Consider the following 13,996-nt stretch of genomic DNA (forward strand, 5'->3'; position numbering starts at 1 on the left):
ACTGAGAGTTCCTTAATATTGATATTTTCTCCAATTCAACCAATCTCATCCATACCACCCACAGTACTTGCTGATGGTTCACCTTAGCATCTTGTTCCTGAAATTCTTTTCTGTGATTGGCAGCCATCTTATGTGGAATGATAACAAGATGGCTTTACTCCACTACCTTCTAAAGTGCTGCCTAACTCATGGGAATCCTCACTTCAACAGAGGATGGTAAAAGGCCAACTGCCCATGGCTACCCCGTTAGCCTTGCCATGACCAATCAATGCTGTTTTCCCCATATCATCCTATGTGCTGTATAAGGAGACCTCTAACCAAGGAACGAGATGACTTCTCCCCAAGTGGCAGATCCCTCCAGTCTCTTGCCACTCCCCCTCTCTGCACTGTCAGATATATTCCATCTTGGGAGGGTCAAGAGATAAATGTGACTTGATAGGAAGTGAAACATAATATGAAGGAAAATTAGCAATGCAATTAAAATTCACAGTGTAAGACATAAATCCATGAACATCCTTTAAGAGAAGGGTGGTGAGTGGGAAGATTCAGCCTGCATCAGTGTGAGTGGAGGTGGAGCCCATTGCCATCAGGAAGAAAGGGAGATGTCAAGAGTGGAGGGAAAGAGCTGATTTTGGACAGAAAGACACATGGCAGAAAAAGCATCTGCCACTTGGAAAGAGATGGTCCCATAAGGTAGAAGAAAGAATGCACTCCACTGATGTGGCTTTCAGAAATGAGCCTGGCAGTAAGAAATAGCCAGCCAGTGCAAGGAAGACACATGGGGGTGGAGATGACATGGAGAAAGGCTGAGGAGCCAGGCTAGGCTCTGGCCCAGACCCAGGCACCACCTGAGTGGTGTGATCACTATATCTGTACACGTGTATAACCACTCACTCACTGGGTGTCTTTTTCTTTTCAATCTTCAGGAAGAGGCAGCCAGAATTCTCGCCCACCAGCCAATGTCCGTCGGCACATGTGCAACTTTGAAAACCCCCACACTGCAGTGAATGTGTAAGAAAAGCTGCATGGAAAATGTAGTGGTTTGCCCCTTGCTTTCTCTCTCCTGGGTTTTTCCACTTTCTAACATGGAAACAGATGTGGTGCATGCCATCAAGAATGAGGAACCATTTACGTGCCATGGTTTGCACGACTGCCTTAATTTGATTGTCCATCGTTCTTAAAAGGGCACTGTCAAGTTGTTAGTCTTTTTGCTTTTTTTAAGTTTCAATGCAAGACGCAACACTTTTTCTGATTCTGGAGATTCACTTTTGTTTGTGACTCCCACTCACAAGCTTGAAAGTGAATTTCCCCCCTTCATAAATTTGTCAGCTTTTCCTTGGCAAACAGAGCTCTTTCTTTGCTTTTCTTTTTTTTTTCTTTTCTTTTTTCTTTTTCTTTTTTTTTCTCTTTTTTTTTTTTTTTTTTTTTTGCCTTTTTGCTGTTGCACAAATGTTTGAAATGATAACTGTCTGCACTAAAGTAAAAGCCATAACATGAACTTATGGAGAGTCCCATGATGTCACTTTGAGGGGGTGGGCGCTGACGTGAGCCTCTGCTGGGCACCTCCCACACCCTGGGGAGCACAGAACAAAAGTTTTGTGAGTCCCACGAAAAGAGAATTTTATAAAAAAGGAAATGCTGTTATTTCCCCAGAATTTTGAGCGTTTTTATCAGATTTTTGCCGTCTGATAAAAATGGTGCATGTTTGGTCCAATTTTTGACCTTTAGATCTTGACAGTGCCTTTTTAAGTTAACAAAAGAACATAGACCATGTTCAATTCATTGTGCATGGAGTCTGTGGTCATTTTCAGCTGTTCCTTTACAGCCCTTCAAACTCCTGGGAGAGTCAAAGGTACACATTCCTGCAGCAGGAGGGAGCCCACCAATAAGGTGTCTGTGGTTCGAATAGCTCTTCAGAGAGAAGAGCCCAATTTGTTCAAATGTTTGGTACTGAACCTGGCTGTGGAGGCCAGTGTTTGAGGCTGTGGTGTCTCTTTTCTTCACTCAGTGGAGTGCATTGGGAAGTCTGTGTTCTGATATTCCCTTAAGAAGCCCAAACAAAGAGAGCGTGGTCTCAAATCATACTGATTCTTTGAGGGAAAAATATAGCCATGCCAGTATGTTTCAGATGCTGGTCAGGAGGCCCCTGCACATCCAAAGCGACTCTAGTTTGCTTGGATGCATTCTCTATAATTTTCCCAAGTCAAGAGGCATTGAGCATTACTTGCAGCATGGGGTTGAGTGTGACCAAGGGCACAGCAAGGAGATCCTGATTATGACAACTGCTGGCTGCCTGTCAAAAGGGATTGATGGGAATAGTAGATGTGCTTGCCCTGCCATGACAGCAGGGCCAGAAAGGGAGGAGAGTCACCTAACATTTCATGACTTAAAGGTGAGTGCCTAAAAGCAAAAGCAAAGACTCAAAAGTGGGTATATTCATGGTAGGTGATGAAAGAAATGCAACAATCAGCAAAGCTAGTAAGTTGGTTGTTAAGAATTCTCAGAATAGGATCTATTGAAGCTTTCTTTCAGGAGACTATAAAGGATCAGGAAAAGATTGAGAAGAGACTGGCTATTTTTAGCCTTGGTCGTCCCTCAACAAACAACAACAGAAAAGATATGTTCTCTCTATGACTTTCAGTTCCCACAGCTGTTGTGAACAATGGAGGCAAAGGACTAGTGATGGAGATAAAGCTGCCTACTGGACCGTTATGGTATGGCTAGATCCATCCTGCCTCTGAGGAAAAATCCCAGCAGAGCAATGCAACTGCCCTGTGTTTCCCAGAACAGTGAGGACTCCAGGTTAGAGCTGAGGAACACTGAATGACTTGCTATTAAAAGCGCAGGTCTGGTAGCGTGGAGCATAGAAGATACGGTAATGCTTGACTTGAAGTTCCTTCAGAGCGAATGGAATCTAGACTCATACTTCCTGGAAGAATATAATTACAGCTGATATACCTCTGCTAAAACAACACTCCTATACCAACATGAAGTCTTCAATAAACTTTGGCATGAGAATTTCTTTCCTCAGCCAGTAATCGTGATTAAGTTGAACCAATGGCCACATAAAATGTACTTGGAAAAAGTTTAGTGACCATCAAAATTCTACTCATTGGTTTGCAACAGACTTGTCAGTTTTCTCAAGACAGTAGATCCTAAGCCTAGGCAAAATTTATGGAGCATTCCCTACTTTTCTGGCTTTGGTGAGCTCATTTTATCTGTGGATCTTTTTCTTGATTGATCACCGAAGAAAGCAGAAAGCTCAATAAAGGCAAACCGATTTCCTTTGTGTTGTCTTTTATTATCCGATAACTTTAACATATACAATGTGATTCCTCTAAAGGTCTTAAAAGGAGGGCTGTATATTTAGATTTTGAGCTATTGTAAATTTCAGCAAGCCAAGTGGTTCTCTGACCAGCTTATGATGTTAGAATCGGAGGAGAGAAAATTCACAGTGCTATTTAAGACTGATACCCACAGAAGCTACCAAGTTACCATGTAGTCGAGAAGCTTTTGTCTCCACTAACATTCAGAGATGGTCCACCTTAGTAGTGATGAGTCAAAAAGGTGAGGAATTTTAAGTATGTTCCCATAGGCTCCCAGAGATTGTATACTGAATATGCAGGTTTTTCTGGAAAGCTTTCAAAAGTGTAACTGGCATCAGTGGAAGTCCTTTGTACTGAAGACTAACTTGGCGTTGCCTGGGAAAACAAGAGTCTGACTCATCGGGCTTCAAATAGTTCCTGTGCCTGTGATTCTACAAGAATCACTACTCAGACTTCCTTCTGCTACCGGCTCCCTGAAGCAGGAAGAGGCGAGGCCTTTGGGCAGCACGTGTCTGGCATTCCTTTCTGGGTGTCTCAGTTGGGGCAGTACCAGACTTTTTTGAAAGGCCTTGTGTCCCCACCGTGGCTGCAAGGCCGCAGCAAAACTGCCCACAAGTCTGTAGCTTTGGTTTATTTTCTGGATTTGGTAAACCATTCTCTCCATGCTGTGACTCAATGGCATTTCCTGTTTCCACTTTCACTTTCAGAGAAAACAAATGCTAATCTCTTCAGGTTTCAAGGAGTGAGTCTCCTCTCCTTAAGCAAAGGTCTTGCCTTGTCTGTGGGCTCTCTGGATGCCATCCTTATGTCTGTCGTGAAGCTATTAAGCCTCGTGGCAAAGACTTGAATTGGACATAAGGGAGACAGGTGCTGTGTAAGCTTCCCCCTCAGGCAGCTTGTGCAGGATGCTTCCCTCCTGATCTCAAACACCCACCCACTGTTATTCCCATTTTAGACCTCTCTGGAGCAGAGAGCAGTGTACCCTGCAGATGTAACTAGTACTTACTGAAACAAATAAAACAGACAAGATCACTCCTAATGCCAAAGATATACTAATCTGTTTACACCACCCACTTCGAACTATTCTCTAAAGTGCTGTAAATATTGGGTTTTCTGTTTGGGGGGATTGTTATACTTATCTAATGAGAGAAAAACCAAAGCAAGATCCCAAGCCTGTCGTAGCTGGCACGGCAGCCCCAGGCCTGCTTGGCTCTGCACACTCCCAGTATAGATCACCCTCTACATCCTGGTTCCTCTCCAGCCTAACAGCCATTTCCTCCAAAAACTTCTGTGTCGATAAATATATTTAGCCACCTGAGGAATTCATGCCAAATGCTACTGCATTTGATCTTCAAATATGAGATTGTTTTAGGCCCGATGTCTGTCTTCTGAAGTGAGAGCAGGAACATGGGGTATTTTGCAGCAATTGTATGATGTTTCCAGATCAGGTTCTTTGCCTAAGACTTCTATTTAGGAAATCGAGTAAAATTAAATAATAGAAGAAATTGGTGGCTTGAAACAGAAGATATTAAAGTCTGGTATTGGGCAGCCCCAGTGGCCCAGCGGTTTGGTGCCACCTTCGGCCCAGGGCGTGATCCTGGAGACCCGGGATCCAGTACCACGTCTCCCTGCATGGAGCCTGATTCTCCCTCTGCCCCTCTCTCTCTGTCTCTCATGAATAAATAAATAAATCTTTAAAAAAATAAAGTCTGGTATTAAATAGAAGACTTATTTCATAATAATACTGAATTTTGATAATTTGCAATATTTTATACATTTTTCTCTTCTTAATATCATAGCAGTAGGTTCCCAGCCTTTTCAAGTAGGGTAATCCCTTTTCACACCAAAATGCTTATTAAACTTTCACTCAAATCCATGATAGTAATTGTACATTTTTTTCAGTAGCCGCTTGACCACAAAACACAAAAAAGCTTCTCAGAATTTAGCTACCCTTGTGTCCAGCAGCACATTTTATCATGATATCATTTATATGCATTGAAAATAGCAGTGTTTAATCTATCAAGACATAACACTGATCCAGCCCCAAAACACAGCTTACGGCATGCGTAGATTCACGGACCATTCAAGTTGTATATGGACCATACGTTGGAAACAACAAATTCAGGACTAAAGTTTGCACTCCGTGCTGCAGCTTCTATTAGATGATACATTTCCTTCACTATCTCTGGTTTTTAGGAAGCAATTTATTTTGTCCTTGGAAAAAAGAGGTTAATCTAATTTTCTTAATCTGACAAATGCCCTGGGACATTAGAACTGTTTCCTAATTAAACAGTACTTTACAGCAAATCTAGAGCAAGACTCTGAGGGGAAGGAAAGCTGCAAATTTTGATGGCCAGTATAAAAATCTCCCGTTACAAAAACAAAAATGGTATTGGATTAAAACAGAACCAAGTGGTGATTTTTACCTACATGTAAGATGATTAATAATATCATTAACATAAGGAAGCACATGATTTTAAAAAGAGGCCCATGTAAGACCCTGGGGAGTGGAGGAAAACAGCCCATGTGGGTGAGTGAATGAGTGAGTAAGTGAAGTCAGTCCCAGGAATACAAGGATGCCTTTTTGCCAGCATAAATGGAGAATGGAGCAATGTTTTGTTGGGATATGTAAGCCTGATGGTTAAGTAAGGTGTAGACTAGCTTTCAAGGGACTTATTTCTTAAATACACACACATACGCACACACACACACAACTAAATAAAGACACAAGGCATCTTTTTAGTTTAATGATTTTTTTAAAAATAAGCATTGAGAGGACGGCATTAGGAAAAGGAAAAGATGTTTCCACTGTAATTAAAAGTGATGCAAATAAAAGGCTCCTGGATGGCTAGGTCTGTTGAGCATCTGATTCCTGATTTCCACTTAGATCACAATTTCAGGGTGCTGGGATCTAGCTCCGAGTTGGGCTCCTTGCTCAGGGCGGAGTCTGCTTGTCTCTCTCCCTCCTCCTTTGCCCTTCTTCCCACTCGCTGTCTCTCTCAAATAAAATCTTTTTTTAAAAATGGGATGCAAATCATTGAGGTTGGATGGTACACTAAAACATATTTAAAAGGCAAGGCAAGAGGCAAATCAGTGGTTTTATACTTTCTGGAAGAGTCATAATGAATGTATAAAGAGGGTGTGAAAGTAGAGTAGAGAGTGGAGGAAATTGAGAAAGAAGGAAGTGGGAGGTGAGCTTACCTAGAGTTTCAAACTCAGAAGAGGAACAGTGGATTGTGGTCTTGGTTGCTGGCTTGTTGACTATCCGTTCATGCTGGGAACACCAATTATCTGTTCTTTGTTGACTCAACTCAGAAGAAAGGTTGTCTAACAATGTGGAAACTGAAAAGTCAGTAATTCTGCATTTACAAGTACTTCCACATTCTCAGGGAATATATTAAGCATATATTTCAAAGAAGTATCAATTTTCATATAGTATTTTGGAGATGAGACTTTTCTTAAGCAACTAAAAATATAGCATATATGGGGCCCCTGGGTGGCTCAGTCAGCTGAGCATCTGACTCCTGGTTTCGGCTCAGGTGGTGATCTCAGGGTTGTGAGATCAAACCCCCCAACCCTAGTGTTGGGCTCTGTGCTCAGTGGGGAGTCTGCTCAAGATTCTCCCTCTCCCTCTGCTTACACACACACTCTCTCTCAAATATATATATATACACACATATATATATATGCTATACATTCTATGATATATATATATGTATAGAAATTATAAGATAGATAGAGGAACCACCTTTTCCCAAATAATGAGCAAAATTTTAAGTTTATATCTAGTTTAGGACTCTTATATCCAGAATTTTCTATAATAGATATCAGAATTTCTGCAAGACTCTGTACTTATTTGACTCACTTCATTTTTCAAGATTATAATATATAAAATGTCAAAACATTACTGTCATCATAAATGCCACACATATAATTTTTGAAGTATTCGTTCTTGTATTTTCAAAATGATTAAATGAACCATTATATTAACTATTGATCATTTCCTACATTTTTCCAAACAAAAGACCATGATACAGAATAGTCTATTTCACACATCCACCTAAGAAAAAAAAATGTTCCTTATCCCTATTCCTTTTACTGTCAAAAATGTGTTAACATTGTGCTACTTTTTCTGTTGTTTTCATGGATACAGTGAAAAAGCAAACTCAAACAAAAAAAAAAAGAACCACATACACACAAGAAAAACTATTTCCTGATGTAAGTATTAACACTGCTGTTATTAATAGTATACTATGGTAAGGTACCACCATCTGCTAAAAGTTATACAGAAAGAAAGCTAAAAGTCCAAAAGTAAGACCAGAGTTATTATAACATATAGAATAGAATTTGAATGATATACACAGTACATCTCTTTTCTTCCTCTACCTTCTCCTTCTTCTCTTTCTCCTCCTCTTCTTCTCCTTCTTTCTCTCCTCCTCCTCTCCTTCTTCCTCTTCTTCTCCTCCTCCTTCTGCTATTTGATTGGTTTTTTGATGGTCCCATGAAGATGAAAGTGTATAAAGTGGGAGGGCTGCTGGTACCCTAACATTTTTCTTCTCCAAAGCTCTATGAGGAAAAGACCAGGGAGGGGTCTTTGTCTCTGTAACTTCTGCTTTCTCTGAATCTTAATTTCATCACATTGTTGAAGGACTAAACCAGGGTCTGAGCATCTACATTTTGCTGGGCTTCCTGGTTCTCTGTCTTTCCAAACACACCTAGTTAAAAGTCCCCAGTGGGGAAATCCCAGACTAGCTGCTCTGAATCAGGGCCTTTATGTGAATTGTGATCCATTGTGTGTGTCGGGAATAGTGTGTTGAAATAGAAAGGAAAGCATAAGTTATGACACCCATAAGTGGAACATGGGTCTGGGATTTCTGTCATCTGCTTTTTTCTCTTCTGTACAGGTGCCATGTGTCTGACCCTGCTGCTCTGGTACCAGGAGATACCTGCCTATCAGAAAGGGTGACTGAGAGGATATATTTTATAACCTCACAGGACAATGAGAGTGGCTTAATACGTGGGTTTTACTTTGTTCCAGGGACTAAGAAGAAAGGGAGGCAAGAGCTATGGTCATTATGTTCTGTTGTCCACGTGTAACTATAGTTTTATTTCTTATTCGTTTCCTCCATCCATTTTGGAATCTTTCAAAGGCTTGCACTGAGTGGCAGCGTTGGGATTACCTTAGGTGTATGCGTGTGTATGTGTGTGTGTGATAACTTTGTGAAATCTCAGACCTAAAAGAAACTAGTTGCTTCTGCCACAGGCTGGCTTTTCTCCCCTCCGACTTCCTCAGGGTCGAAGTGTTCTGCTTTGTCTTGGGGTTGATGAAATCCCTGACCGCAGCTACAGAGGCAAGCTGCGGTCACCGCAGCTTTTGGCATTTGACCTTTAACAAGGGGAGGTTAAGGGTATGGAGGCCAGGCATACAGTCGCCCGCCGGGGGGTGGGTGGTTGGGGTGGGGGTGGGGATCAAATTGTATTGAGCTGCGATTGCGTATCATTTATAGGTGTTTTCTCCTGTGTGCATGATATATCTGCAAATAAATCCATCTCTATTTTATTCATAGTTCTAATGGCAAGTCTGTGTCATGGTCTGAACCAGGTGGAAGACAGGTGCCCAAGGGACAGCACATGTGGCACCGCCTCTCTGTGCACGTGAAGACCAATGAGACGGCCTGCAACCAAACGGCCGTCATCAAGCCCCTCACTAAAAGTTACCAGGGCTCCGGCAAGAGCCTGACTTTTTCCGATACCAGCACCAAAACCCTTTACAACGTGGAGGAGGAGGATGCCCAGCCCGTCGGCTTCAGCCCTCCCAGCAGCCCTTCCATGGTGGTGCACCGCCGCGTGCCAACGGCTGTGAGCACCCCGCCTCTGCCACCCCACCTGACCACAGACGAGACCCCCCTCTTCCTGGCAGACCCGGCCATCCCCAAGGGCTTGCCCCCTCCCCTCCAGCAGCCACCGCAACCGCAGAAATCCCTGATGGACCAGCTGCAGGGAGTGGTCAACAATTTCAGCACCGGGATCCCGGATTTCAACGCGGTGCTGGCTGTGCCCGGGGGCCCGGGGAACGGGGTGCGCCCGCTGTACCCGCCCCCGGCGCCCCCGCAGCACCTGCAGATGCTCCCGCTGCAGCTGAGCACCTTCGGGCCGGAGCCCGCCTCCCCGCCGGCGGAGGACGAGGACGAGGACGACAGCGAGAGGTTTAAGCTCCTCCAGGAGTACCTGTACGAGCGGGAGGGGAACACGGAGGAGGACGAGCTGGAGGAGGAGGACGACGAGCTGCAGGCGGCCGGCAAGCCGGCGCCCGAGGATTCGCCCGCCCTGACGCCACCGTCGCCCTTCCGCGACTCGGTGGCCTCGGGCAGCTCGGTGCCCAGCTCCCCCGTGTCCGAGTCGGTGCTCTGCACCCCTCCCAACGTGACCTACGCCTCGGTCATTCTGAGGGACTATAAGCAAAGCTCTTCCACCTTGTAGGAAGGAGGTGTCCACGTGGAAAAGCAAGAGAATCCAGGGAGCACCGGCACCTCCGGAGGTGTGTGGGCAGCTGCTAGGAGGAGGAGGAGGAGGAGGAGGAGGAGGAGGAGGAGGAGGAGGAGGGAGAGGAGGCGAAGTCAGCGGGAAAGGGAGCGACGCTGCTGCCTTAGGGAAGGCCAGAGGGAACTGTGCTCTGGGAGCCAACGATGAACCAGGCGAGGATCCCGATTCTTGAATTATTCAAAAGCCTTCTCTGGGAAGAAAGGGAATTCTGACAAAGCACAATCCCATATAGCATACAACCTTCACCGCATAAATTAATAAACAGACAAACAAACAAATAAATCAACAGACATCATCTCCTTTGTTGGACAATTGTGCATAGATATACGTGCCCACACACACTTGGCCAGCTTGAAAAGAGCCAGTCCAGGTGGACCCGCCGGGTGAATCAGTAGTTGACATCATGGTAGTCATGGTAGGCCTGGTGTGATGGAGCCAGACAGCAGGTGGGTGAAGGAGGGGCAGGTGTGCAACCACCCATGGTACGGCAGCTCATTTTTCTCTACCCCTTTTCCTTAATGGTCTTCGAGAGCTTCGGGAACTGGCCCAAACAGGGGCTTCTCTTCACCCATTGCACCTGATCCAGAGCCAGGCTTGTCACACTTGGAAAGAAACGGTATGGACACCCTGCTGCTCTGTGATTTCTCTCTATTTAGGAAAACAGGAATCAGAGCTAAAGCATCACCAAAAAGTGCTTCGTCGGGAGTGCTAAGGGAGGATGGAGTGAGAAGCAGGACACCATGGAAGGGTGAGGCGGTGAACACAATCAGCACAAATTAGGTACCATATTTGATACTCGCTGATTGGTGATTTTGGAAAGAAGTAGAACAAGAGGTAATTTTGAGAGTGGCAGAAGATGTTTTGTGGATTATCTTGTGTTTGTGCCAAGGGGGCTCTTCTCTGCCCTTCAATTAAAGAGAACACACCATGTGGCAAAATTGTTACATTACATTTACTGTAGCAAATAATATTACCAGTTGAACTTCTAAGATGCTGTATGTGTATCTGGTGCCATTGTTTCTCCTATGTACTACAGAAACGAATCCATCTTCCAACTTAATGGTGTACTCATAGCAACTATTACTGGTTCAATGACAAATAATTCTTTCCTCCTGTCATCAAAGTCCCAGTCCCTGTAACTAGTGCGTAAATGTGTTTCTGTATCCTTGTATACATGTGATGATAAAATTTGTGCAATGTAATGTCAGTGGAACTGCAACTAGAAGGTTGTCTTTCCAATAGAGTATAGATATTTTTATGTTCAAATAATGTTTTATATATTGTCACCAATATCTACAGAAGCTTTTGAAGGTTTGAGTGCTGTGGTCCAATGGTTTTCATACGATGCTCAGATGGTCCTTCCTCTTCTAAGAGGGAACTTATTTTTCAGATATTTTATGATGTGGAACATGTAATTAATGAAATGGCTTGAAAATTTATCATATTAAAAATTCATTAAAAAACTGTGGGTAACAATAAAGAGGTACATTTTATAAATTTTCACACATCATTATTAAAACATGAGATTAAAATGACAATAATGAGATTATTTTAGGTCATTTTAGATTTTTTTAAAAAGGATTTTCCACAGCGACTTGAGCTTTCAGTGCTTACAGCGTATACTAGCCTCTATGTCTGATAATAATTTCTCAAATTATCTATTCATCACTTCTTACTTTCTTTTCATTGTTATTTCTATGTACTTTTATTCCTCTATTTTCACTGTCATCACTTTTCTTTGTGCTTTTGTTATTTGCTGTGTGTAATATCCACGTATGTGTAACCCAGTTGTTTCATTTTTGTTCTCCTTTTTACACCCAATAAAAGCAATTTTTCTTGCTGTTTTGATCTCTTCTATTATTTGTGGAATGAAGCTTACCCCTTTAAATATCTGTTTATGCCTTATGTGCAGTCATATTTTAATATGCTTCCTTCATGTGGAAGCTAATTTCTCAGCCAAAAATCATCTTAGAGTCTTTAAATACCCACTGCATCATTTGTTCAAAATTTAACATCAGCTCCAAAGTTTGAGGCTCGTGTTTCTTATGCCTTCCCATATTCTACTGCCAAGTTTAGTCGGTTCCATATCAAGAATGGACTGCCTTTCCTTTAAAAAATTATTTGTAACACCTGTGGTAGAAAGACCTCATGACTGAAACGGGAATTTCAGCTCCATGTTTTCACGGTAATGGAGCAGAATGAGGAACATAGATGGTTCCAGGACTTAATAGACGGTCTGCTTATTGGCAAACTAGCAAGTAAAAGCCTACTATCTATTATTTGTGAAACATGTTTTTTATCTTAATGCCACTAACATATGTCCTTGATATCACAAGACTTGTGCATTCAGATTTTTTTTTTTAAAGTAAGAATAGATCAGGAAAACTGCTCTACTATTCAGATAATATAAGATGTCAGTTTGTTCTGAGGTTTTAGTCCGAGACATTTGGTGAACACATTCAACACCAAACACATTATTTCTCTGAATGCCTAATATCATCATGATTAAAAGTTTTCCTGAATATAATACAGTATTAGCTCTTATAGCATAATTGTTCAAAATTGGAAATGTACACATACATACCCTATACCAAAAGGGCAGATACTCTTCACCTTAATGTATGTGCTTATACAGGTTGTTTAGCTTCTTGTAAAAGTGTTTTCCTTTGGCTTGTTACTGCCTTTTGTCAGATAATCTTGATAATGCTGTATAATAAATATTTTCTATTTATTAAATATGTGTATTCCTTCTCCATGCTTTGCCAGAGTTACAATAAGAGAAATAGACTGGTACAAAGAACAATTACAGTGGTTTGATTTTGCTCACATGTCTTTTAGATCAAAGTTGGAGAATATTACACAAAATCTACAGGCCAGGTAGGTGACAAGGTAGAGCACATTTTGACTCTGAGAAAGATCGTACTTGAAACTCTAAATTAAAATTAAATCTAGAATTTGAATATTCAGTGCTATGGCAGACACTGCCTTTCATCTATTTTGAGAGAATGTATGAGGCTTGACAAACTCCTGGATCTCCAGCAGAGCTCTGGAGACAGAGGCGTCTGAAGGCTGCCTCTTTGTTTTATTAGTGTCCTACAAGACTCATACTCTAGAGGAACCTAGTGTCTTACTTTGTTGACATCCTCCTTCTCTATTCCCTTACATTTCAAGTTTTGTTCCCTTATATTTCAATGGGGACTTCACTGGTCTTCCAAATAAGGAAACCTGTTATTCATATCTTTTGCCATAAGGAACCCACAAAGTAAAGCATCCATCCAGTATCATTGGAGAGGAGAACAATGATGGTACAAGGATCACATCCATGAGATTGTGATTTGTTTAGATGATAGGAGCAAGCTGTATACAGGAAGGCTGATATTGAAGGAATTTCCAGAATCAGGGTTTGAGACACCAGGGGGTTCCTTCACTACGTCCAGAAAACAGAATGATAAATGAAATGGGAGCTTGATGTCTGAGAGAGAAAAGTCAGAAGAGAGAGAATGAGAAACAAAAGAAGAAGAAGAAAAATGAAAATGTTTCAGATGTGTAGTCCAAAGATACCCTCAGGTTGTCCAGTAGGTCACTGGGCACTTGGAGGGTCCAGAAGCTTCACCATAAGGAAGACATTTCAAGCAGCTGAGTCTGGGATCTGGATACTGCAAACGATGTGTGAGTAACTGCCCCCAATAATTTCTACAGAGACTTTCCTGAAAAGGAATCAAAGAGAAGGGAAGCAACAGGTTCATCAGCTTACTCTGAGCCAGATATTTTGCTAGATTCTTTACATTCATTCTGATTTAATCTTCTGGGTACTTCTGCTCCATGGATATTTTAGAGTATTGAAATAACTTGCCCAGAGTCTCTCAGCTAGCAAGTGGCCCATAAGGGATTCAAGCTCTATCCTAAGCTGGCTCAGAGCCTGTGAATTCATGTTCCTCTCCAGAACTCAGGAGAGTATGTAGGAGCTGCTCCTCCTTTTGTATTCTCAAAGCATTTTATTCATACCCTGACTATATTATAGTTTGCATGTCTCTTTCCCTTAATAGATTCTAAGTTCCTTTTTGTTTGTGATCCATTTTTTTTTTTCCTTTCTAATTTGTGAGACTTCAGGGCAAAGCAGATACTCA

General features: G+C 42.2%; 1 protein-coding gene across 7 annotated transcripts in view; it reads left to right on the forward strand.

Moving 5' to 3' along the window:
- The window catches only part of GRM1 (glutamate metabotropic receptor 1), a 387,866-nt gene extending 375,261 nt beyond the window's left edge, over positions 1-12,605 (forward strand). For 3 of the 7 annotated variants that reach the window (XM_072826883.1, XM_072826891.1, XM_072826902.1), the window contains one exon: positions 8,894-12,605. In XM_072826883.1, the coding sequence (XP_072682984.1) occupies positions 8,894-9,806 (913 nt within the window). In that variant the 3' untranslated portion in view covers positions 9,807-12,605. Of the gene's footprint in view, positions 1-926; positions 1,012-2,641; positions 3,285-8,893 lie in introns of those variants that run through there. The other 4 variants (XM_072826933.1, XM_072826916.1, XM_072826925.1 and 1 more) reach the window with 4 other exon arrangements.
- Positions 12,606-13,996: the final 1,391 nt, after the last annotated feature.

Source organism: Canis lupus, chromosome 1 (genome assembly GCF_048164855.1).
Source record: "Canis lupus baileyi chromosome 1, mCanLup2.hap1, whole genome shotgun sequence".
In the NCBI taxonomy this organism is placed as follows: Eukaryota; Metazoa; Chordata; class Mammalia; order Carnivora; family Canidae; genus Canis; species Canis lupus.